The sequence below is a fragment of the Bison bison genome, unplaced genomic scaffold (assembly GCF_000754665.1).
Source record: "Bison bison bison isolate TAMUID 2011002044 unplaced genomic scaffold, Bison_UMD1.0 scf7180017864199, whole genome shotgun sequence".
Taxonomy (NCBI): domain Eukaryota; kingdom Metazoa; phylum Chordata; class Mammalia; order Artiodactyla; family Bovidae; genus Bison; species Bison bison.
In genome coordinates this window covers 704918-732466 of record NW_011494771.1, presented here as the reverse complement: position 1 = coordinate 732466, position 27549 = coordinate 704918, and the positions used below count along the sequence as shown (strand labels likewise).

The following is a 27549-nucleotide window of genomic DNA, read 5'->3' as shown; positions in this document are numbered from 1 at the left end:
ATGTGCCCGACTCTTTTTGACCCCTTGGACTGTAGCCCGCCAGGCTCCTCTGCGCATGGGGATTCTCCAGGCAAGAATACTGGAGTGGGTTGTCATGCCCTTCTCCAGGGGATCTTCCCAATCCAGGGATCGAACCCAGGTCTCCCGCATTGCTGGCAGATTCTTTACCATCTGAGCCACCAGGGAAGCCTAGAACCCTGTCCAAATGCTTAGAGTATTATCAATCGACAAGGGAAGTTTACTGTAATGATAAAAATTTGATTTAAACTTCTAGGTCACATATGGTGTCTTGAGGGACTCTTGGGGTCTCAGCTTTGGAGGATTATAACCCTTTCCTATTTCACTACTGCTCTATTTAAGGTCTTTACTCCTCTTTCCTGTACTGTTATAAAAATATCTCCCAACCAGTTTCCTTCCCCTTGGCCTCTGTTTTCTCTCATCCAGAGTCAACTGGAGACAGTTACCCATCTCCATGGTTACCCTCCTCAAGCGCCGATCGGAACATGACACTTCCCCTCTTCAAGTGTCAGAGACTTCCCATCGCCTGAGGGATAAAACCTGGTGTATCTCAAAAGGTCACCAACTATCTGTGCACTAACTCCACAGACTGAATTTAGAATTATAGTGACCGTGAAGCCTGCTTCAAATCCTTCACACACACACACACACACACACACACATATGCACAAACATACCCATGAACACACATGTATAGACACAGAAGTGCACACATACTCATGCGTATTCACATATCTCACAAAGACACATGCACACATACACACCATACGTATACACATACATACACACATATACACACCACATATACATACACAGCACACATGTACATATACACAATACATATGAAAGAAAGTGAAGTTGCTCAGTTGTGTCCAACTCTTTGCAACTCCATGGACTGTAGTCTACCAGGCTCCTCCATCCATGGAATTTTCCAGTCAAGAGTACTGGAGTGGGTTGCATACATAAGCATATATTCACATGCACACACATATGCATACATGTGGTTTCTGCCATTCTTAACTACCAGGGTAACCTTCTTCATAGCCTTGTGTTTTCTTAAAGGTACTTAAAGTTTACTTGGCTGCACTGGGTCTTAGTGGTGCTACCCAGGCTTAGTTGCCCCAAGACATGTGGTGTCTTCCTGGACCAGGGATCAAACCCACGTCCCACGAGTTGCAAGGTGGATTCTTTACCACTGGGCCACCAGGGAAGACCCATGATTTTGTTTTTAGGAAAAAAACTTTGGATCTCAGTGAAAAAGACCACTGTGGAGATATGTAGATGGGGAAAGAAACCGTTCCCTTACGCTTTTACTTCTGACAGTCTTGACTGTTTCCTTGGGAAGCCTTCCGGTGTTCTGAGTAGCAGCTCATCCCAGCTTTCCAGATTCCAGCTCTCTGTTCCCACTAGTGTGTGATGGAAGGAGAATCCCTATAACATATTTGGAGTGATCAGTGAATAAAGGCTCAGGGCCATTTTGAGTGTTGGTTTGCCATTTGTGCAGGAGTTATAAATCTCACCCGAACATGGACACGACTGAAGCTGCTGGGGTCCGGATGCCATCTCACCATCAGAGCACCAGCCCCTCATTGTCAGTCTGTACTCTGGGGACTGGTGTTGGGATTCTGACTCCTTGAGGAAATGCCAAAAAGGGGGACAAAGAAAAACCCTGACAAGGCGGGGGCAGTACCTCAATAGGGATCCATCTCTGATGACAAATATACAGGGTGGCCATCAAGCCTGGGGACACCAGTCAATAAATGGCTTATCAACATTACAACATATGCAAATAATGTTAAGTATGGTTCCAGACTTGATGGCTTCTTTGGAGTTTTCCAGTTGGAACAAGTGCCTTTGGGGCTGAATACAAAGTTGCATTATGTCTAAGTGGTGGTTGGTTAAGATTTTTGACTTTTTGGTAAAGCTATAGAACTGAGCGACTTCACTTTGACTTTTCACTTTCATGCATTGGAGAAGGAAATGGCAACCCACTCCAGTGTTCTTGCCTGGAGAATCCCAGGGATGGGGAAGCCTGGTGAGCTGCCGTCTATGGGGTCACACAGAGTCGGATACGACTGAAGCGACTTAGCAGCAGCAGCAGCATAGAACTGGAATTTTCTTCTCCACATATGGAGGTGCAAATATTGTCTGCTGGTCATTCCTCAGAGTGCAATACTTAACAGGAGTGAAAACTCTACAAGTCTGAGCCAATTGCAACTCAGGTTTGCCTAATTCTAGAGCTTGTGTTTATTTCTCTGCACCATGCTTTGTTGGTAACCGGAAGAATTCATGCTGGACCTCAAGTCACCTACATTATAATCAAGGAGTTGTTTGAGTATTAATAGACTCTGACTCATGCAGTTAAAAAACATCTTCCTGAATTGTCTTGTTCTAAAGGAAGTAAAAGCTGTACTTAATAAACTAACAAGAGAAAGTCCTTGAATCGCTTCAACCCCTCCAAATCTCAGTGTCCCACTCCAAAGCTTCAGAAAGGACACTTTAAATTGGTTAAAATGGTCAGGAGGGATAAGATCCTCTCCAGAAAGATAAATGGTAATGATCTGAGAATCTTAAGCATTTTGACAATCAGTGTTCATTTCTTCTGCAATGTCATCTCTGCAGCATATCTTCTGCTGAAGTTCAAGTTAGAAACTCCAAAAAAAACCTGTGAATGAATGGATAAAGAGAATATTCTTTCTTTCTTTTTTTCCTTCCCCCTTCTTTCTTTCCTTTCATCCCTCCTTTCTTTCTCCCTTTCTCTCTCTCTCTACACAGACACACAGAAACACTGGAATATTATTCAGGTTTAAAAATGAAGAAAATCTTGCCATTTGCAATAACATGGATGAATGTGGAGGGTATTACACTCAGTGAAATAAGCCAGAAAGAGAAAGACAAGTCCATTTATATGTTTTTTTTTAAAAAAAGCTGTACCAATAGACACAGAGTAGAAAGGTGGTTGTCAGGAGTTAGGGATGAAGTAGAGAATAGGGTAAATGTTGGCCAAAGGGTAAAAATACTCATTATAAGATGAATAGGTTCTGAGGTTCTAATGTAAATGTGATGACTACAGTTAACAATACTTAGCAATTTGAAATTTGCTGAGAGTAGGTCTTAAGCATTCTCATAAAAAAAGACAACTATGTGAAGTGATGGATGTGTTCATTAACTTCATTGTGATCACCATTTAAAAATGTTGAAGTAGGTCTTCCCTGGCGCTCCAGCAGTTGAGAGTCTGCCTGCCAGTGCAGGGTGCACCGGTTAGACCCTTGGTTTGGGAACCAAGATCCCACATGCTGTGGAGCACGTACCACAACTACTGTAGCTTGTGTGCCCTGCAGCCCAGCCTCCTCAGTGAGAGAAGCCGCCACAGTGAGAAGCCAGCGCACGAAAACCAGAGAAAGCCCATGCGCAGCAGTGAAGAGCCCACGAGCCTCAACGCAGACTCAGTGGCTCTTAATTTTATTGATCAATTTAATCTTAACACAAATTTAAAGAAAGAGAGAAAGAAAGTCAGTGGAAGGTTTTGCTACTTAAACTTGATTTTGATAAGTCATGGTTGATAATTCATAAACTTGCAGAGGCCTCAGAGCTGGTCTAGTCCAACTTCCTCATTTCATAGACAACCAATCCAAGGAACATCTCTATTGGGCAACCATAGACAAGAGAAGGACTCCGGAGAGACCTGTATTTCCGGGGACTTAGCACAGTATCTGACACATGGTAGAAATGAACAAATTATTTGTTGACTGACCTACTGACTGACTGACAAAGTAGAGTTCACAGACCTCATCAGCTGCAGAGCTGGGATGAGACACTGGGTCTTCTGGGTTTCAGGCCCACTGCCTCCCTTGAAACCAATCAACACATTATCACAATTCAACCTAGTTTTCGGGGTAAGACTCTCAAGCATCTGGATTAACAGCTGAGAAGCTTCTGTAGCCTTTCCCATCTATGAAAGGCTGATCAAAGAGGACTCTGGTGGGAAGTGGTGGACTCCTTTCTCTATGATCCCTCTTGGAAGAAACATCTGTATCTCTGTAGAAGAGGAGGTAATAGCAGAGTGGACATCTCCAGCCTCTCTCCATCAGCCTACCTGGTCTTAGGGTTCGTGAGGGCGGGGTTTTTCATTATATATGCATGTGTGCTAAATTGCTTCAGTTGTGTTCGACTCTTTGTGACCCTTTGGATTGTAGACCACCAGGCTCCTCTGTCCATGGGATTATGCAGGTAAGAATACTGGCATGGGCTGCCATTTCCTCCTCTAGGAGATCTTCTCCACCCAGGATCAAACCCACATCTCCTACACTGGCCGGCAGATTCCTTACTACTGAGCCCAGGGAAGCCCTCTCACCGTACACCTCATGGCAAAGCACCTCACTGCTTTGACCAGGCCCTGGTCACGGGTTGGTTCCAGAGGTGGGACCCTGAAGGCCTACCCTGGGGGCACACCTGCCCACCCAGACTATGATGTCGGTCTCAGTCTTGAAATGACCAGGGTTGCTTCAGTGGGACAGGATCGTATTTAGGAAAAGTGCTTCTATGCCCTCTTCTTAATTATGGGACTTTCCAGCCTTTCCCAATGTCAGTAGTCTCTGCCTGAAACCTGAATAAAGTCAGGGATCTATCAGCAAGTAGAAAGGTCAAGCACAAGGTGTTGGTCATGGCCAGGTTCTATTTTAATACAGAGGGAGCCTCCAACTCCTGAGGTTCCTCCTGCCTGCACCTGGTCTTGGGAACCAGAAGGCAAGCTGAGCCTACAGTGGAGGGTGTGCATGGGGGTGCAGATTGCTGTCTTTGCTGACTTTAATCCAGACTAACACTCCCAAGCATCACATGCATACCAGGTAGACCATATGACCAAGGTGCGAGTTCACAGGGAGAGCCTTCCAGTCTGTTTTCAACAACTCTCTTCTTCTCTTAAAAGACAAGGCACAAGCCATGGAGATTTCTGCCCATGGGTCCTCTCTTTACTGCCTTTGCTGTGGTTGTGGGAGGATGTGATGCTTGGAGGATCTGCAAACATTTTGGAACCTTGAAGGGAGCTTTGACAACACTGAGCTTTTATCACACAACCGCAGACAGTCTAGTTCTAAAGTCCTTGACCTCAATAACTCATCCCCCTTTGATTAAACCTCTATTTGTCAGATATACTGACCAAAGCCAAGAACCCTTGTCACACACCCATGAAGACACCCCTGGCTGCCCTTCCTGTTGACCTTAGGATAAAATGAAAGTGAAAGTTACTCAGTCGTGTCCGACTCTTTGTTAATTCTCCAGGCCACAATACTGGTGTGGGTAGCCAGTCCCTTCTACAAGGGATCTTCCCAACCCAGGGATTGAACCTAGGTCTTTAGGATTGTAGGTGAGTTCCTCACCAGCTGAACCACCAGAGAAGCCCAACAATACTGGAGTGGTTATATATCCCTTCTCCAGTGGATCTTCCCGACCCAGGAATGGAACCGGGTTCTCCTGCATTGCAGGCAGATTCTTTACCATCTAAGCTACTACGGCCCCTTAACATGACTGAGAAGGCCCTGCAGGTTCTGGCTGATCCCAGGGTGCAGCCTGCCTGTCACCACATTCCAGCCGAGACCTCACCAACTGCCATGGCAGCACATCCCAAACTCTGCACATGGCCATCTATCCTCCAAGCTCTCCATTCCACCTCCAGGATCTAACGTCTTACTTTTCAGGAAACAGCTTAGACATCCGTACACTGTAAAGTCTTCTCCAGCACCCCAGATTGCACAAACTGTTGGTTTTCTATCGCCCCCAACCACCCTGGTTTGATTCATCTCAGAGCATATTGTACTGTGTTGAAATTGTCTATGCATTATCTCTCCCTGAAGGTAAGCATTACATTCATCATGTTCCTTGCTGTATCCCCAGAAGAACATTAGTTATACCAATTTGTTGAACAAACAATGAAAGGGAAGTATAACTAGAACACAATGAAACTAGCAGGTTTATTGGTTTTATGGGAGAACTAACAGGCATAAATCTTCTTGAAATAAGTCAAAGAGCTCCACCTTGCAACATAGACATGACTGAGCACAAAGGATAGATAGGGTGCTTTTGGTCTTTTCCATCAAGCTCACCAAAGGCCTGGGATTAGGGAGAAGATCCCAAGTTACCTGATAGTTTTGATCATGCTGAGGCCCATTTCAACACAGCAGTGGGCGTGGTCCTGGCGGGGCTCAGGAAGTCCTGAAACGCAGTAGTAGCAGTCCCCCAGGATTTTAATACGAAGGCAGTGATGCTCCTGAAAGGCATAATGTGGGAGAGGGCTGAGTCAGCAGACAGGTAAGTGCTTCCGAAAGGCTTGGGAAAGAGGGGAGCTGTGTCAAAAGGTCTGCACCTTGGGATGAGGGGTCCTACTTTTGTAGGGGATGTTTGAAGGAATCAGGGGCAGAATGGAGTCATGGAAAAATAGTGGATTTTGAGCCTGACAGATACACAGTCATATCCTGGCTCTAATCTTAATACCTACTGTGTGGAAGGACCTGGCAGAGTGGGCATTCAACATGGGTATTCAGTGTTCCTCTACGAGTCTTGCTCCCACATGATTTGGTAGTTTTTTTTTCTTTTTTTTTGTTAGCTCAAAACAAGCACTTAAATATATAAATTACTTAGAGATACCAGCTATTTCAACTCTATATAAAGTTCTTTCCCAGCTAAGGTACTGGCACCTTAGTAAGAGGGGCTGACTATGTCTAATACATACTTCCATTCATTTATTAATTCATATGCTTGTTTATTGATAAAAATATCAGTTGAGCACCTATCTATCACAAAGTAACCATTGTCCCTGACACAAAGGTGATTAATAATAGCCCCTAGTGTGCACCATGAACTTCCCTGGTGGCTCAGTGGTAAAGAATCTGTCTACCAAAGCAGGAAACTTGGGTTTGACCCCTGGGTTGGGAAAGATCCCCCGGAGGAGGGCATGGCAACCCACTCCAGTATTCTTGCCTGGAGAATCCCATGGACAGAGGAGCCTGGTGGGCTATAGTCCATGGGGTCGCAAAGAGTCAGACATGACTTAGCAACTAAAGAACAACAACAATATGCATCATATACTAAATGGAATGAATCTCACAAGAACCTTGAGGTAGGTACAATTTTTATCCTTATCACTTCACCAGTGAGAAGCAGGACACAGCTGTTTGGTGGATTCACATTCTTGAAGATATGATTCTTACAAAGTTTCAAAGAGCAACAAGCATCTAGGAAACGGTGCATCCTTTCATACTGAATCAGAATAGGCTGGATTTTGCAGATTTTACAGGAAAGAAAACTTGGGACAATATAGCACTGGGGCAAAGAGTGCTGGCAGAGGAACTCCACTGCTAGAGATCAAATCCTAGACACCCCCTCCCCCCACCTCATTTTTGCTGTCTATCTTTAGGTAAATTACTTAACCTCAGCCTCTGTTGCCTCATCTATAAAAAGACGATAAGGAAGACTAGGACCTCAGGGATGTCCCTGGTCATTGCGTGGATGAGACTCTGCACTTCCAATGCAAGGGGCATGGGTTCAATCCCTCCTTGGAGAACTAAGATTCCACAGGCCATGTGGTCAACAAGTTTAAAAACAAATAAAATAAAAATGGGTCTTTAGGGAAAAAAAAGTAGGACCTCGCTGTGTGACTGTAAAGATGAAGGAAGATGATGTGCGTGAAGGCTTAATATAAGGTCGAGCAGATACAGCACTAAAAATACTGCCCGTCTCTGTGCTGGGGGCTAGGACTCCTGTCCTAGTTCTTCCACATTCTATCTGCCACCATGGCAGAGTCCCTCTAGATCTCCTTGGGCTAGATGGCTGGGACTCAGTGACCTGTGAGGTGTTCTCTAGATCTGAAGCCCTAGGAGCCTATGAGTCTGTGGCTTTGTGGGTGAGCAGCTCTCCTTGGGAAACCAGAGTCCAAGGGCAGGAGGAGGGGAACTGCAGACACAGAGGGGCCTGCTGAGACGCCAGAAGCACACCGATGCCCTGGTACTGCAGGCTACAAAGCACCATGCTGGCTTCCTAAGCTGAAGAGGGTTGGGACATCGTGTTTGAGTAACGAGTGAAATCACTCTCCCAATAAAAAAAACAAATACCAGACAGGCAAAAGAGAATCAGAACTGGCTCTGGCGTTTCCCTCTCTGCATCAGATCTCCAGGGTCTTGCCAACCTTCCCAAACAGACACAGATGTGATCTTCAGAATGCTGATAGCATGCGTAGCATCCCACAGTTATTTTTAGGAGCATGTAGCTTCTATCTATTGGCAGCTTCAGTGCCACTAGTTTTGCAAGACAGCACAAAGAGAAGCTCAAGACCTTCACTTGTTTCTTCTAACACACTCTAGACTGTAATGGCCAGAATAGAACTAGATACTGGTCACTGGTTTTGGCAGTTTCTAGATTTGTGGAGTCCATGGGACAGTTACATTATATATATATATATACATATATATTAAAAGAAACAACCAGAGGGCCCAAGGGACTGCACCAAGGTTCAATTTTGTGTTTTGCCAAGAAGGTATGAAAAATGTCCATCAACATACAAAAATAACAACCCAACTATCCCACTATTCCCATCACTTTATAAAATAAAAGGCATTTTTAACTCACTTCACTCTGTATAATAGGTTCTAGGTTCATCCACCTCATCAGAACTCGCTCAAATGCATTCCTTTTAATGGCTGAGTAATACTCCATTGTGCATATGTACCACAACTCCTTTATCCATCATCTGTCAGTGGACATCTAGGTTGTTTCCATGTTCCAGCTATTGTAAATAGTGCTGCAATGAACAATGGGATACGGGTATCTTTTTCAACCCTGGTTTCCTCAGGGTATATGCTTAGGGGTGGGATTACTGGGTCAAATGGTGGTTTTATCCCTAGTCTTTTAAGGAGTCTCCATACTGTCTTCCATAGTGACTGTATCAATTTACATTCCCACCAACAGTGCAAGAGTGTTCCCTTTTCTCCACACCCTCTCCAGCATTTATTGTTTGTAGACTTTTTGATGATGGTCATTCTGAGTGGTGTCAGGTGATATCTCATTGTGGTTTTGATTTGCATTTCTCTAATAATGAGTGATGCTTAGCATCTTTTCATGTGTTTGCTAGTCATCTGTATGTCTTTTTTGGAGAAATGTCTGTTTAGGTCTTTCCCCACTTTGTGATTGGGCTGTTTGTTTTTCTAGCATTGAGTTGTATGAGCTGCTTGTATATTTTGGAAATTAATCCTTTGTCAGTTGTTTCATTTGCTATTATTTTCTCCCATTCTGAGGGTTATTTTTACCTTGCTTATAGTTTCCTTTGCTGCGCAAAAGCTTTTAAGTTTAATCAGGTCCCACTTGTTTACTTTTGTTTTCATTTCCGTTACTCTAGGAGGTTGGGTCGTAGAGGATCTTGCAATGAAGTGAGTCAGAAAGAGAAAGATAAATATTGTATTCTAATGCACAAATATGGAATATAGAAAAGTGGTACTGAAGAATTTATTTACAGGGCAGCAAGGGAGAAACAGACAGAATAGACTTATGGACATGGGGAGAGGGGAGGAGAGGGTGAGATGTAAGAAAAGAGTAACATGGAAACTTACTTTACCGTATGTAAAATGGATAGCCAACAAGAATTTGCTGTATGACTCAGGAAACTCAAACAGGGGCTCTGTATCAACCTAGAGGGGTGGGATGGGGAGGGAGGTTCAAAAGGGAGGGGATATATGTTTACCTATGGCTGATTCATGTTGAAGTTTGATAGAAAACAACAATATTCTGTAAGGCAATTATCCTTCAATAAATAATAAAAATAAATAAGTAAAATTGTGAAGGTCATCAAAAAGAAGGAATGAGAAGCTGTCATATCCTCAAGGAGTCTAAAGGAGACATGAGAATTAATATAGTATCCTGGTTAAAAACTGAGGCAATCTGAATGAAGAATGGACTGTCATTAATAGTAATCTATCAAATTTGTTCATTAATCTCAACGAGTGTATCATACTAGTGTAAGATTTTCATAATAGGGGAAACTTGCATGTAGGACATATTGGAACTCTGTACTATTTCACAATTTTTTTCTATAAAGATAAAACTGTTTTAAAATAAAAACTACATTCAACTTTTTTAAGAAAAAAAAGGAAAAGGCATTTTTAATACTGAAAAAGTAAAAGGACACATGCTTAGAATAAAGAAAAGCTTTTGGCACTAAGTGAAATTAACGATAAAGACTCACATATGTAGATATACATGTAATTGCTGTACATATATATACTGTATATGTTGCTATATATGTGTGTGTGTGTGTGTGTGTTGTATACATATAGATATGCACACTACAGAAATGTGAGTTTTCATGTACATATATATATCTCGTAGTGGCCACAAGTTAAAATTTGTTTGCAAAGGAGCAAATCCCTTGCTCTTATTTTGAGTGAGAACCCTGAGGCTGGGAGGCTGTGACTGGTGACATCAGTCGGGCACCCTTCATGTGCAAATGGTCTTTGGGCAGAGCTTGCAGTGACTCAGGCCATTGGTGACCTGGTGCAGTGGAGACATCTTCCTCCCTGTTGACCATGGGAGGAGGGAGGGGAAGTGTGGAGCAGGGAAAACTTTGGTCTAAGAATCAGACCTCCATTCTAGTCAAATTTACCAGCTGTCTGACCTTCGATAAGTCATTGAAGCCACTGATATGCGGGTTTCAATTCGCCATATATGACTCCAGTCAAAATGATCCGTTTGTCCTCAACAAATAACAAAGCAAGCATGGCCGTTGACTAGCAATGACAATGACAGCTAGCATCTGAAGATAGTCTTCTCCACATTCAACACCACACCTTATCTTTTCTCCTCTGAGTATCACAACAGCCTTGAACACAGCAGAGCGTGTTTTTAGATATGAAAATTTCAGCATACAACAGATGGAAAACTTCCTGTGCCACAGGGCAGCTGGCTAAAAATAATGATATGGACTATAAATGATATTCAACAGCCCCAAATCAGTGATTTTTCCATGAAGACAGAGGTGAAAGCATTTTGGAAAAACTTAGGGAAAGGGAGTTGTATTTATTAAGCACATACTACGCGCCAGGCTATGTGCTGAAGGCATCACATTGACTTTGTTTAGTCTTTAGGATCACATTCTGAGCCACGTGTCACTTCACAGGTGGCTTATGGAAAGGAAGGTCATCCAGCAAGTCAGAGGCAGAGTGGAATTCACAGCATCTCTGTTTGACTTTGGGGCTCCATGCTCTCTTCAGAAAAATATAGAAATTGTGGCAGAGTCTAGAATGATGGATTTCCTGACAAAATGTGTTTTGGAAGGAGACACGTAAAACAGTTTACCACCTTTTGGATCAGACAGAGAACAATGTGGTGACGATGTTTGAAGGGTCCATTTTCCTTCTAAACAAAAGGTGAAGCTGACAGCTTCTTGAAAAATTGTGGTCCCCAAATAAATACCATTTGTATATATATATATGGCTCAGACAGTAAAGAATCTGCCTACAATGCAGGAGATCCGGGTTCAATCCCTGGGTAGGGAAGATCCCCTGGAGAAGGAAATGGCAACCCACTCCAGTACTCTTGCCTGGAAAACCCCATGGACAGAGGAGCTGGAGGACTGCAGTCCCTGAGGTCACAGAGTCAGACACGACTGAGTGACTAACCTTTTCACATAAATACAATAATAATTTGTGTGTATATATATACAAAAATAAATAAGGAGATAGTGAGGGACAGGAAGGCCTGGAGTGCAGCAGTCCATGGGGTTGCATAAAATCAGACACAACTTAGCAACTGAACAACAGCATATAAATATAAACACAAATATGAAAGGGCCTGTCTTCTCATCTGTCAAGTTCTGTCAATTTTGCAGACACATTCTTCTGATCAATTCCTGTGAGCTGTCAGACGATCTGACAGTAATATCCAAGCAACTTCTTTTTTATTTACCAGAAACTGCTTTGAAAAGTTCACATTAAAAAAGTCAGGTTGCTTTGAAAAAAAGATATAGAAAAAAGAAAAATAAAGTAGGGTGAGAGTCTTGTAAATTTTATTCAGTTAGTCCTAATATAATACTTTTCTTCTCATCTTGATGGCTTTGATATGATAAAAATCTTGGGGGAAAAATCCAGAGAATTTATGAAACTATATATGTATATAACATTGAGGAGACACAGGTACCAAATTATCAAAGACGGTTATATCACTGGGAAGGGGTAAGATTATAGGGATGCATACTTTCCATATGGTCTCTTTTTTAAAAAATTTAAAAAATTTTTGGCCACATTGCACAGCATATGGGATCTTAGTTTCCTAACCAGGGATCGAACCTCTGCCCCCTGCCTTGGAAGCAGGGAGTCCTAACCACTGGACCTCGAGGGGGTTTCATGTGTTGTCTCTATCTTTGATGTTTGAATTTACATAATTGACAAGTAGGGCTTTAGTAATCAGAAAAAAAAAAAACATGAAAAGGAAAAAGACTCTCAGAACAAGAACATTAGTGCCATGAATGCACTTTAAAAAGTTATATTAGAAAAATCATGGCAATTTTTATGGTACTTTATCTAATTGCAACTATACAAATTAACACATGAATATATTGCCCTAGTAAAAATAAAGCTGTAGATAAGTCTCCTTGAGTAGTCTCTCCCCCTCAGACATACCACATGCTAGAAACCTGGTCCCCTTTCCCCTCTTGAGAGACTGCTGTGCATTCATACATACATTTCTATATTTCTATGTATGCACTATTTTTCATGCTCTTTAGCTACAAATTGATCAATTTTGTTGTTCAGTTGCTAAGTCACGTCCAGCTCTTTTAGACCCATGGAGTGTAGCATGCCAGGACTCCCTGTCCTTCTCTATCTCCTGGACTTTTTTCAGATTTGTGTGCATTGAGTTAGTGATGCTGTCTAACCATCTCATCCTCTGCCACCTCCTTCTCCTCCTACCTTCAATCTTTCCCAACATCAGGGTCTTTTCCAATGAGTCGGCTCTTCACATCATGTTCATGGGGTTCTTTGCATCACTGTTCATGGGTTCTCACAGCAAGAATACTGGAGTGGTTTGCCATTGCCCCTCCAGTGGACCATGTTTTGTCAGAACTCTTAACTATGACTCATCCATCTTGGGTGGTCCTGTATGGCATGGCTCATAGCTTCATTGAGTTACGCAAGGTCCTTGGCCATGACATAGCTGTGATCCGTGGAGAGGAAACTGATCATACCATGTTTATAGATCTAAGATGTGTTTTTTCACGCAAAAACTTGTCTTGAAATTTCACGCTTGGTACAGAAATGGCTATCTCATTCTTTAAAATCTATTGATAAGCTTTCCATAGTGTTGGAATAGTTGCTTTTTTAAGATGTTATTTTTGATGTGGACAATTTACAATACTGCTTTTGTTGTTTATGTCCTGGTTTTTTGGCCCTGAGGTATGTGGGATCTCAGTTCCCCTCACCAGGGGTCGAATCCACGCCCCCTGCATTGGAGGGTGAGGTCTTAACCCCTGGACCACCAGGGAAACCCCAGAATTGTTTCTTGCAACAATAATTTAGGTTGCTTCCCATTTTGTCAGGAATCTGAAACAAGGTTTAAGATGTAATGATGTTGCTTTAAATTTACAATTTTAAAGCCTTGATAATAGCATACATATCATTCCTAGTTTGGAAGTGAGAGGGGTAGTTATGGATTATTTTTTTTTTTTAAAGATCGAAGATCAAAAGTTACTAGAGTTTGCCAAGGACACTAGAAAGAGTCAAAACCATTCTGCTTTGAGCAGCCTGAACCACAAGGGCGCTGAGGAACTCAATCACATTAAGAGGATCTTTAATAGAAAGCTTTGAAGTTTTTGCCTGTATCTTAATGATGCAGTGGATAAATGGGCAGCTGCAGTAGATGGTATTTACACGGGAAGTGGGTTCTGTCAGATGTATGACATAAAACTAAGCAAAGAATTATGGCACAGCAGGGAGAGGTCATTATAAAGCCACAGAATTTTGATACTAAAAGATACGAGAAAAGGCAAGTCTAATCCTCTTTTACACAGAAGCAAAATCTGTGACCCACTTGGTTAAGTGATTTGCCCGAGGTTGGGAGGCAAAAGCATTTCAAGTAGGTTTTCTCATTCCAAGGTGAGCTGAATTGTTTCCACTGGCAGGATTTCTCAAGCTTTTTCACAAAAGTCTCCTAGAATACTGATGCCCCTGGGGTAGGTGGGTGGGTGAAAATGGGGTTGGGGTAGAATGGGAATTATTGAGTACTTCTGGGTGTGCTGAGAACTTATTTTGAGCCTGACTTTGTGTTGTTTCATTTATCCTTCATTACTATTCTGATAGGAAACTGAGATTCAGAGAGGTGATTTGTAATTAATTGAAGTCCAGCCCATAGCTGTCCATGGTTTTTCGGCCCTGAGGCCCATCCAGTAGTCACAAACGGATGTGAGAGTTGAACCATAAAGAAAGCTGAGTGCTGAAGAATTGATGCTTTTGAATTTTGGTGCTGGAGAAGACTCTTGAGAGTACTTTGGACTGCAAGGAGATCAAACCAGTCAACCCTAAAGGAAATCAACCCTGAATATTCATTGGAAGGACTGATTCTGAAGTCGAAGCTCCAATACTTTGGGTACCTGATGCAAAGAGCCAACTCACTGGAAAAAACCCTGATGCTGGGAAAGATTGGAGGCAGGAGGAGAAGGGGATGACAGAGGATGAGATGGTTAAATTGAATCACTAACTCAATGGACATGAATTCGAGCAAACCCTGGGAGATAGTGGAGGATAGAGGAGCCTGGCGGGCTACAGCCCATGGTGTTGCAGAGGGTCGGACACAACTGAGCAACTGAGCATGTATGCACTATTCTGATAGGAAGCTGAGGTTCAGATAGGGGATGTGCAACTGAAGTTAACTGATGTCCAGCCCACACTTGAAGTCTTAGAGACCTAACTTTCGGAGTCATCCAGCATGAGTAACAATACATCTCTTACATCTTGCTCCATCCCTAAAATGCCTGGGGCATTGCTCAGTTGTCAGAAGCCAGCACCTGGCCTCAGGTGGCCTGAATCACAGATGCACCACCTACCAGGGGTCCCGGGCAGATTCTTTTACTTCTTTGAGTCTCGGTCATTTGTTCTACAAAATGGGAACAATAAAAAACTTCCCTTATAGATTTTTGAGCTGCCTAACTGTAAGTTAGGTAATCCAGGGCAAATACATCGAGTAACACAGAATGTATGCAGGGCAGTCGATGAATGTTTAATATGCTCAAAATTAATCATTTTACTCCATCATCTATCTGGATTTATTTTTATATTCATTAAAAAAAATATTTCAGTAAGATTCAAGCTCCAGAAGGACTATAGCTTCCTGCAGCCTAGGGACTCGCTGGGCTGTGCACGCCCATCTCACCTCTCCCCAACCATGTACAGTGTGAAAGTGAAAGTCTGTAATGTCTGACTCTCTGCAACCACATGGACTGTAACCCACCAAGCTCCTCTATCCATGGGATTCTCCAGGCAAGAATACTGGAGTGGGTTAGCCATTCCCTTCTCCAGGGGATCTTCCTGACCCAGGGATCGAACCCAGGTCTCCTGTACTGCAGGAAGATTCTTTACTGTCTGAGCCACGAGAGAAGCCCCAGTGAACAGTGTAGCTAGGGCAAAAAGCCGGGGCTACAAGGCCAAGTCCACATTCCTTAAATGTCACGCTGTGCCCTCCAGACTTGTGTCTGCTTTCCTCTTTAAGCTCACTCCTCACTGCAGTCTCCCATGCCCTTTACGCTCCAGCAATCTTGAGCTCCTTATAGCTCTCCAAACAAGCAGCACACTTCCGCATTTTCACACTTGCCTGCCTTTGCCCTGGCTCAGCCTGGAAGGTGCTTTGTCATCTAATCTGATACTGGCAAAGCTCCTGCTCTTTCTCAGACCCCGTCTGCATATGGCCTCTTCTCCTGATGCTGCCCAACCACCCCTCTCCTCAGCCCAAGCACTGACTGTCCCTTTCTTCATCCACCAGGACTTCTGTGCCCACTGCCTGTACCGCACTGCCCTGCAAAGTTGGTGGACTTGTTTCTTCCTTAGCAGAGTCTGAGGGCAGGGGCTGATTCTGTCTTACCACAGCCTCACACAGTTCCTGGCACATAGTAGGCACATAAGGAGTGTTGACTGAACAACTTGCATTGCATCTTTCATAGCAATCCTTTATCTGGGTCAATGGGGATTACTGTGACACCAGAAACTAACCTTGATCACATCTTTCAGTTCTCTTTGGAGGGCCATTTTTGTTCTTCTCAGCACCTCTGGGCAGAAATATTTAGAACCAGAGTATAAAGTAGAAGAACTATGTGTAACTGGCACCAACCACACTTGAAGCAGCGATAAAGAGAAATGGTATACATTCTTCCCTATCTTCAAATTTCCAGCCCTTCAGGTTAACCTGATCCTTCTCCTGGGAGGAGACCTCAGTTTCCACCTCTTCTTCTGCTCCTGTCAGCCTCCTACTTAGTAGCTGTCCAATAGCTGCAGGTTACAATGCAGGGTCCTTGGCCAATCCTTGCTTATTCTTCTAGCCTCCCCTCTACCCCTTTCAGCAATGCTAAATATCTTCTGGTTCTTCACACATACAGCATCTTTATTTTTGTTCTCTCCTCTGCATACACTGACCTTTCCTGTTTTCTTTACCTCCTAATTGGTGTACAATTTTTATATAATAAAATTTACCATTTTGATAAATGTGTACAATCACACTCACATACAGAACAACCAGATCACCCCACAAATCACCTCACCCTATGCTTCTCTGCATAGAATGACCCTATGCTTCTGTGCATGGGACAACAGAAGATGAGATGGTTGGATGGCATCACCGACTTGATGGACATGAGTTTGAACAAGCTCCGGGAGTTGGTGATGGACAGGGAAGCCTAGCGTGCTGCAGTCCATGGGGTCGCAAAGAGTTATACATAACTGAGCGACTGAACTAAACTGATGCTTCTGTGCAATCCATCCACTCCCTCCATCCTTTATCCTAACTGGCAATGACTCATCCCTTTTCTTTCCCTGTAATTTTTGCCTTCTCTAGACTGTCTTACAAATGGAATCATCTAGTGTCTAATCTTCTGTGGCCTGGATTCTTTCACTTGTCATATTGCACTGGAGATTCACAGATGCTATTACATGTACTGGTGGTTTATTCCTTGTTACTGCTGAATAGTATTCTGCTGTATTTATCTTCTCCTTTGAAAGATCCAGCCTAAAAATCAGTTTCTCCCAGAAGTCTTCTCTGATCCAAGGGTTATACATTGTTTATATGTTCCCATGGGATTCTAGACTTTCTTTCATCAGAGCACATAGTACACTGTACACTGATGACCTCTTTAGGCATCCCCGACAAGACTCAGCTCTAAGAAGGGAGAAAATGTGTTTCAGTCATTCCCATATTCTTAACACAACACCTAATCGATCCTCAGATGCAAGGATGAATGGATCTCTGTTGGAGTGAAGTGAGCTTAAAATAGGACATTTTTGATACTCTAATAATGATATGGGCTTCCCTGGTGGCTCAGACAGCAGAGAATCTTCCTGCACTGCAGGAGACCCGGGTTCGATCCATGGGTCGGGCCTGGAGAAGGGAATGGCAACCCACTCCAGTATTCTTGCCTGGAGAATTCCATGGACAGAGGAGCCTGGTGGGCTACAGTCCATGGGGTCGCAAAACAATGATATGGTCTCATTCCACTCTCACAACAGCCTGTGAAACTGGCACCACTATACGTCCTTTACAAAGCAAGTCAAGTCATGCTAATCTGAATCCAAAACCTGGGCTAAAATACAGTGTGCCAATGACATTCCTCTGTGATTTGAGTGGCTTGAGGACTTGAAATCTGTGTTTTGGTGGCAAATGTTCATATTCTTTAACCTGTTCTCTATTTTAGCTCTGGTCAAGCCCGCAGCAAAAGAAAGGTAGTGTCCTGTTGGCTAAAACCCAAGCTCTTAGGTCAAACAAAATGGTGGTGGGACGGGCCAGTAGCTCACTGGTCTTTGAGAAGAGACTAATTCATTCCAGATGGCTGGGGTTGGCGGGGAAACTGCAGGCAGTCGGCTCTGCGTGAAGCAGCACTGACGCTGCATCTGACGGGAACCCGGCCACAGGCGGAGGAAGATGGAGAGCAAATTTAAAAGGACTTTGGTTTAATTGTCACTCAACCAGCTGTCTCTCAGCTGGGAAAATTCATCTGACAAACCGTAAATAACTAATGTCAGTGCCCAGAATGCACAACGGTCAGGGGTCCAGGTCTGGGGTCAGGATGCAGAACGGTGACTGAGTCCCCTTTTCCCCTAATTCTGCATGCAGTCCGTCACTCCTGCAAAGATGAGGAGGGAATTAAATTCAACTCACATGGGCCAGTCGATCAAATCTGGCAAAGAGCTCGTTGAGCATCCTGACCAGCTCCTGAGCAGACAAGGTCGTGGAGAGGTTGGTAAATCCTTTAACATCTGCAAAAAGAATACTAGACAACAGGGAAGGGATGGGGAGGGGGAAGAGAGTACATTAATACTTGAATCCATCTTGGGAGAAACATCCCCATTCAAACAAACCAACTGTGGCCTGAGATGGTAGCTCTCCTTGCCAGGGGAGTCTCGAGGTATACCTCATTGTTTATCAAACATTTCAGCGGACAGTCCACCCAGGGGTTCAGGAAGGACTAGATGGCAAGGGAAAGCCCTTCTTCCTGTGCAGGACTGTGGAGTGCTGGTAATGCGAACAACCCAAAAGGGGAAGTTTTCAGTAGTGAAGTGAAAGTCACTCACTTGTGTCCGACTCTTTGCAACCCCCTGGAATTCTCCAGGCCAGAATACTGGAGTGGGTAGCCTTTCCCTTCTCCAGGGGATCTTCCCAACCCAGAGATTGAACCCCGGTCTCCTGCATTGCAGGTGGATTCTTTATCAACTGAGCTATGAGAGAAGCCCCAGAATAGATCAATGTATTGTGGAAAACAAAATGAAGCCTTATGAATTATCCTTGCCAATGCAGATGTCATGAACACAGAGCGTAATGGACACAGGGACAAAAGTATGCAAAACCATGTTATCTCTAGTCCAATGACATATGCTCTATCCCAAATTGCAGGCATATAGAGTTACAATGTTTTTTAAAAATTGTGGAAATAAGTAGCAAGCCTGGGAGACCTTGGGCAGAATAATAATGACTTCTCTGAAATGCATATTTACTAAGAATTTCAGTTAGCTGAGGTCTTATCCTATGCATATTGCTTGGTGGAAGGGAAGGGGTAGTCCTTGAAAGCCTTATCAAAGCAAGGCACTGTATGAGTGCTGTCTTAGTCAAGCCACCTGGTTAGCCCGTGGGGAAGGCAGTGTTCATCCCAATGTGAAGATCAGGAACTTTTGCCCAACATTCACTGGTAGCCCATGGCACAGAGTTGGGATTGTCCTTGAGGCTGAACTGCACGGTGAGGAACTACTCCGCCCACCTAACACAGGATCTCAGGGATCAATTCAGCCTCAGGGGTACCTCTGAGAGGAAGAATGAACATCAGAGAGGGCACCATATTTTCTTGATTCTCGTGTTTTTACCAAATCTGAAACTGACTGCATCTTTGCAGTGTGTCACAGTTTTTGGTTAGTTTTCTTAGTGTTGCATAAAATAATGGTGAGTTTCACCACCAGTGTGACTTAGTTTTAATGAAATAGCTGAATCAGCCCGAAGGCCCCGTGGAATGTGCATGGACTTACGTTGGTCATCCCTGGCATTCAGTGGCTCTTAAAGTTGTCTCCATTACAGACTCCTTTAAGAATCTGATAGAAGTTATGGATTTTAGCTCCTAAAAAATGTGCAAGTATTCAAAATTTTGCACTTGATTTCAAGGGATTTTTACTTTCCCAGAAGCCCACTCAGGGACTCATTAGGAATCCTTAGATCTCAATGTTTAAAAAGATTTATTTCATTTTATTTATTTATTCAGCTGTACTGGATCTTAGTTGTGCAGATGGCATCTTCGATCTTTGTTGCAGTATGCAGGGTCTTTAGTTGTGGCATGCGGGGTCTCGTTCCCTGACCAGGGATCAAACCTCGGCCCCCTTCATTGGGAGCTCAGAGTCTTAACCACTGAACCAGCAAGGAAGTCGTCTTTAGATGTCAACTTAAAAGCTATTGCTTTAATTAATTAATTAATGCCTTAATTATTTAAGCAAATATTTATGTGACCCGCTACACACTGTGCTAGAAAATTGTGTTAAATGATAAAGAATGCCCAGTACCTGTCCTCAAGATCCTCAGAGGATGGGGAATGGAGTTGGGCAGTCAAAGAGAAAAACAAAAACATCACAGGCAATGACTGCTGTAATGGAAAGACTCATGGAGGGGCTTGACCAGCCACTGGAGGATCAGGAGTTTCCTAGCGAAGCAAAGTCCAGGTGGAGTCTTGAATGACCGAGGGCAGGGGTCCCCAGCCTCTGGGATCTGAGGCCTGGTGATGTGCGGTGGAGCCGATGTAATAATAATAGAAATAAAGTGCACAATAAATGGAATGCACTTGAATCATTCAAACCATCCCCCGTGCATGGCCTGGTCTGTGGAAAAACTGTCTTCCAGGAAACCGGTCCTTGGTGCCAAAAAGGCTGGGGACTGCTGCTCTAGAGAACTTGATGGTTAAGTGAATAAAAGAATGGGTGCAAGAGATCAGCACATACTAGGGTCTGGTTGGAGAATGAGCAAACGTACCAGGGTTCTGCAAGAATTCAAAGACAGCTTGTCAAAGGGTAGTATTGAGCAAGGAAGGTGGGAAGAGGAGAGGGAGAGGGGAGAGAAAGAGAGAGAAGGAAGGAGGAAGGGAGAGAGAGAGACAAGCTCAGAGGAGAGAACAGAGAGATAATAAAGAAGGGCTGGATGAGCCAGGTTGATGAATACAGACTTTTTCCTGACCATGACAGAAAGCGAGTGAAGGGTTTTAAGCATGGGAATGATACCTTTAGGTTGTTCCTGTATGAGGCTTCCTCTGCAAGAGTCACCACACTGCTACAGTCCTCTACAGTTTTCTGGTGGTATAGCATCTGGTTACATGCATAGGATTTGTGTCTAGACAGACAGGGGTTCAAATCCCAGCTCAACCACTTATGAATACTATGGACTTCTCCAAGCCTTTGTCTACTGGAGACCATTTCAGCACCTACTTCATTGGTAGGTAGCGAGTGTTTAGCACAGTGTCTGGCATAGTTAGTGCCCCATAAATGCGTCAGCTCTTGGTATCACTGTTGTACAAAAGTGCACTATAACTGAATGGTTGAATGGAGGAGAGAGAGACAAGCAACGAGATAGAAGAAAATCTGACTATTAACTGGATTATTTATCACCCGAAGTTAAAAGAATTCCTAACTGTGGGCAAAAGCCTGAAACAACAGTAGCAGCAATACTCAGAGAGTATAGACTGTGGACTTGATACTGTTCTAGGAGTTCTACATGTAGGAACTCATTCATTCCTCATAACAACCTATGAGGGAGGATCTAGGATGATCATCTCCATTTTACAGATAAGGAAGCTGAAGCCTGAGTAACTTGGCAACACACATGAAAAGCTGGGGTTTGAACCAGACAGCCTAGCTCTGGAAACTTTACTCTTTTTAAAAAATCTTTTGGCCGTGCCACGTATCACGTGGGTCCCCAATCAGGGATCAAACCCACATCCCCTGCATTAGAAGCACAGACTCTTAACCACTAGACAGCCAGGGAGTCTATACTCTACAACTATAGTATGCTACCTTTGAAATAAGCCATCATCCTCACACACATGGGAAGTGGAAGGGTCCAGAGACCGTCTAGTAGAACTGCTCACTTTACGGACCTATTTGCCCCAAACTACTAATATCTGTCTATGGAAGGATGGTTCATTCATTCATTTAACAGCTAATAAATTAAATACCTACTATGTGTCAGATCCTGGAGATACAATGGAGAGCAGAAAGTACAATCACAGCCCTTATGGAACAAGGAGCCTACTGAAAGAAGAAATAGAATCTTTAAGAACAAAGGGCATAAAGGTTTCAGACATGCTGTGTTTCAACAGCATCATTTTTGTGTGTGGTCTTCTGAACACACGTTGCTTTATGCACCTGTGTCTGTACAGGGCGTGCCTGCTCCCTGGCATAGCTTTCTTTCCTTTTACTAACTACTAAAATCCTACTTGTCTGCACCCCAGTGTTCACTGTAGCACTGTCTACAACAGCCAAGACCTGGAAACAACCTAATTGTCCATCAACAGAGGAGTGGATAAAGAGGATGTGGCACATATAACAAGGGAGTATAACTCAGCCATAAAGAGGGATGAAGCTGTGCCATTTGCAGAGACATGGACGGACCTAGAGACTGTCATACAGAGTGGAGTAAGGCAGAAGGAGAAAAACAAATATCCTGTATTGATGCATGTATATGAGATCTAGAAAAGGGTACCAATGAACCTATCTGCAAAGCAGAAATAGAGACATAGTCATAGAGAACAAACGTATGGACACCAAGGGGGGAAATGGGAGTGGGATGAAATGGGAGATTGGAATTGACATATATAAACTATTGATGAAAGTGAAAGTCGCTCAATCGTGTCTGACTCTTTGAGACCCCATGGACTGTAGTCCATGGAATTCTCCAGGCCAGAATACTGGAGTCGGTAGCCTTTCTCTTTTCCGAGGGATCTTCCCAACCCAGGGATCGAACCCAGGTCTCCTGCATTGCAGGCAGATTCTTTACCAACTGAGCCACCAGGGAAGCCCAAGGATACTGGAGTGGGTAGCCTACCCCTCCTCCAGAGGATCCTTCTGACCCAAGAATTGAACCAGGGTCTCCTGCATTGCAGGTGGATTCTTTACCAACTCAGCTGTGAGGGAAGCTCATATGATACAAAATAGATAACTCATGAGAACCTATGTATAGTACAGGGAACTTTATTCAACACTCTGTGGTGACCTAGAAGGAAATCCAAAAAAGAGGGGCTAAACGTATATATGGACTTCCCTGGTGTCTCAGACGGTAAAGCGTCTGTCTACAATGTGAGAGACCTGGGTTCAATCCCTGGGTTGGGAAGATTCCCTGGAGAAGGAAATGGCACCCCACTCCAGTACTTCTTGCCTTGAAAATCCCATGGACGGAGGAGCTTGGTGCAGGCTACTATCCCTGGGGTAGCAAAGAGTCGGGCACGACTGAGCGACTTCACTTCACTTCAAATGTATATGTACAGATGATTTGCTCTGCTGTACAGCAGAAACTAACATGACATTGTAAAGCAACCAAACTCCAATAAAAAATTAATAAAATAGAATCCTGGACTTCCCTGGTGGCTCAGTGGTAAAGAATCCACCTGCCAGTGGAGGACACATGGGTCTGATCCCTGATCCAGGAAGATCCTGCATGCTGCAGAGCAACTAAGCCCAGGCACTACAACTGCTGAGTCTGTGCTCTGGAGCCTGGGAGCAACAACTATTGAGCTCATGCGCCGCAACTACTGAAACCCGAGAGCCCTAGAGCCCGAGCTCTGCAACAAGAGAAGCCACCACAATGAGAAGCCCAGGCACCCCAACTAAGAGTAACCCCTCCTCGGTGCAACTAGAGAAAAGCCTGAGCAGCAGTGAAGACCCAGTGCAGCCATAAACCAATAAATAAAACCCTTTTCAAAATGGTCCACCTTAAAAAACAATCTTTGGAAAAATAAAATAAAATCCTAGCTGTCCTTCAAGACCCCATTCATATGCTAAGATTCACCTTTGATGGAGATTTCCCCCAGCATAGCTGGTCACCACACTCTCGCTCTTTGCCTAGCCTGTGGTCTCCTCTGTCAGGGCACTAATCTCCTAATCATGTGTGCTGGGTGTGCTCCATCCATAGGTAAAGAACAGGAAGAGGGTCACCTCTGAATCCCAACCCTTAGCACGTGGTGGGCCTTATGAAATATTCCCTGAACTGAAACAACAGAAATCTTCAGAATTAAATCTTCCTTCCTCAGAGTGGTCATAGCCACCACTGGCATCCCCTGGCACCTGCTTAGAAATGCAGAATCTCAGACCCCACCCCAGACCCTCTGAGTCAGAATCAAACAAAAATTTAACAAGAGCCCCAGGTGATTTTTGTGCATGCTTAGTTATGCAATAAGTTTGTCGAATAAAAGATAAGAAGAAACCAATGCCCTGGTTCTCACTTTATTGTTCATTCTGCTACCCCCAGGTGCTGGGTTCAAGATCAGATCTTTTGACTTTCAATACAGGCTTGTAACCTTCCAAGGTGAATATACTGAAGAGGCTGTATTAATTGTCAGATCTAATTTGCTTACATAAGTTGTTCATTTGGCTGAAAAAAATTAGTCACCCTGCAAATACTGTCCTCAAGGATGCTTAGCAGAATTCGCTAGACTCATTAGGAACATGAGCCGTGTGTAGACTTTTCTTCCTAACCTGTGTTTTTGGGAAGGTTATTTAACCTCTTTGAGCTTCCATTTTCTTGATAATAAAGCAGAGATCATGCAAGCTTCTCTTCAAGGTTACTCCACTTATAAATATCATTTATATCACTTATAAATAACAGTGTTCAGTTCAGTTCAGTCGCTCAGTTGTGTCCGACTCTGCGACCCCATGAATCGCAGCACACCAGGCCTCCCTGTCCATCACCAACTCCCGGAGTTCACTGAGACTCATGTCCATTGAGTCAGTGATGCCATCCAGCCATCTCATCCTCTGTCGTCCCCTTCTCCTCCTGTCCCCAATCCCTCCCAGCATCAGAGTCTTTTCCAGTGAGTCAACTCTTCGCATGAGGTGGCCAAAGTACTGGAGTTTCAGCTTTAACATCATTCCTTCCAAAGAAATCCCAGGGCTGATCTCCTTCAGAATGGACTGGTTGGATCTCCTTGCAGGGAATGTAACTCCTTGTGAAAATTTTTGGGAATTGGAGAGAGGGCCACTCAAACACACCTTCAAAGCCAAGTTTTCTAGCTCCACTCAATTGCATTTTGTTTATGCTGAAACCAAGCAGCTCCCTGTGGGGCTCCTGGGCACAAAAGCCTTTCTGTGCCCCCCATTTCTTGATTACACAAAATAGGGTCCATTCAGCCTCTGTGACTTTCCCTGAGTTCCAAAGGGCAGGCTCAAACAATTACTTATTAGGGAAGGGATGGGATGCAAAGACCAGGGAGGAGCAGTTAAGAAACAGTAGTGCAGCCTTGGGGCAGGGTTCCCCCTCAGGGGATACACACAACAATATCTTTGAGCTGTTTCCCTATACTGAAGCCCCTCCATGTAGAAGTTAACAGTATGCTGCCCACAAGCACGGAGACCCCAGACTGGTTGAAACCAGAAGGTTGATGATGCTCACATCCACTTACCTCCCTACCAGTGGATCAGAAGAGTATCCATCAGCTGATCACACCCTCTTTGAGCTATAAGACTCCTCACTGCTCGCTCCAGGTCAGCACACACTGTTTTGAGGGCAGTAGCCCACTGTGGCCCACGGCTTGACAAAGCAATAAAGCAATTCTTTTCTACTTCACCCAAAATTCTGTCTCCAAGAATTAATTCAGTGTCTGAGTACAGAGGCTGGATTCAGCTTCAAAGTGATGATTGCCCACTTTGACAAGCCTGGCTGGGAAGAAGCAGCCAGTCAAGAAATTGAGTGGACTGAGTTATGTGAGCATACGTGCAAATGTACATGCTACGGGGTCGGGTTGCAAGAGGAAGGGAGCTAGGGAGCTCGGGCAAAAAGCTAACTGTCCACCAAATCCACACCTCCCGGTCACTAGCGAAGGCCACTAGCAGGGCTCCGGCCCTCTTGTATCAGGGTGGGGTCATTAATCAGGTCCCATCGATGGAATCTGAGCAGACTGATACCTGCCATTTCTGGGCCGAGTGTTATAAAGGCAGGCATGCCTTTTCTCTCCAAGAACAGAGTGGTGAGAACATTGACACCCATATGAAATGTAGGGGCCTTTATCCCTGAATCACCCACTGACCAGGGTATATAAGCCAGGAGGAAACTGTGTGGACAAATTATATTGAATTTATATCACTGAAAATGAGAGGTTATTTGTTAGAGCATTACCCTAACTAGCACAAGAAGAGTCTTAAATATATGGGGAGTAAGGAAAGAGAAATAGAACCGGACAGATGGGACTGGAAGTCCAAATGGTTTGCCATAAAAAGCCGAGTAGCCAGGTGGAGCTCCAGAACAAAGCTGGTGAAGTCTCAGATGTTTATAGCTGAAATCGACTTGACAGTCCAAATGTTTTGTCCATTTCAAGCAGCGAGGCTTTTGAATTAGGGAAACGGAGGTACAGAAAGACAAAATGATACCGGAGATGTGCCTCATAGGAAGTGCTCTGGGATGCATGCAAACCCGGAGCTGCTCGATGCAGTCCACCCTGGGACACTCATGTCCCCAAGCATGGCTCCTCTTACCACTCCTTATCAGGACAGGATGCAATGAGCTGTATGAAATATAACCGAGCTGGACATTTAGAGCAGACTATTTTTAGGGAAAGGTCACAACATAAAAACGACATAAAAGCAACTGAGAAGAAAGAATGATCCAGGTGGGTTGCCTGGAAGAGAGGGACAGAATGAGAACTACCTTTCAAAAATGCCACCTGCCTGCACTGGGTGTGGTCTGGGAGCCGGGGTAAGGCTGTCCTCCTCTGCTTTTTTATTTTTGAATCTCCGGTCCTATTTTAGTTTTCAGTAGCCTTGTTGTGGGCAGGAGAGGCTTCACTGCCCCACATTGAGAGCATCTTCCCAGGACCTGCAGGGCTGTGGGCATCTGACCATCAATGCCTCTATGAACAGCAGGGAGGGGCGCCTCCAGCTGCCAGGATCTTTGCACATTCTTCTCCCATTAGAAACGGCTCCTGCACCACGAGCTCAGGCTGCTGGAGAATGTAGGGCAGCAAACTCAATCTTAATTTAGTGTGGCTCCAAGTTCTGGAAAGGAATCTGGAGCACAAAAGCTCAGTTCAATGGCTGAAAATAAATGGGCGAGGTGCAGAGAGCAGAAGTAACTTTAGTTGTCCTCCACTAAGGGAAGTCCTGGAAATTGATTAATGCAGAAGGAACCCCAAACGTGTTACTTATTGAACTTAAAGCTCCCAAGTATGTTGATATGGGCATGTAGGCTTCTTTATATTTTTACTTATAAATATTTACTTCTATATATTTTTAGGGTAATTTCTTTCTCTCCTCTTTCTCCATGGTGACAGGAACTTTTGTAATTTGTCATATACCTATTTTATAATATGCCATATTTCATTACAGTTATACTTCATTAAATTACATATCATTATACTTATACATAATGAGAAATGCTGGACTGGAAGAAACACAAGCTGGAATCAAGATTGCCAGGAGAAATATCAATAACCTCAGATATGCAGATGACACCACCCTTATGGCAGAAAGTGAAGAGGAACTAAAAAGCCTCTTGATGAAAGTCAAAGAGGAGAGTGAAAAAGTGGGCTTAAAGCTCAACATTCAGAAAACGAAGATCATGGCATCCGGTCCC

General features: G+C 43.9%; 1 protein-coding gene across 1 annotated transcript in view; it reads right to left on the bottom strand.

Moving 5' to 3' along the window:
- ADCY8 (adenylate cyclase 8 (brain)) overlaps positions 1-27549 on the bottom strand; it is a 227901-nt gene that overhangs the window by 127947 nt on the left and 72405 nt on the right. The window contains 2 exon segments of the mRNA XM_010844318.1: positions 6156-6283; positions 18409-18520. Of these exon segments, the coding sequence (XP_010842620.1) occupies positions 6156-6283; positions 18409-18520 (240 nt within the window).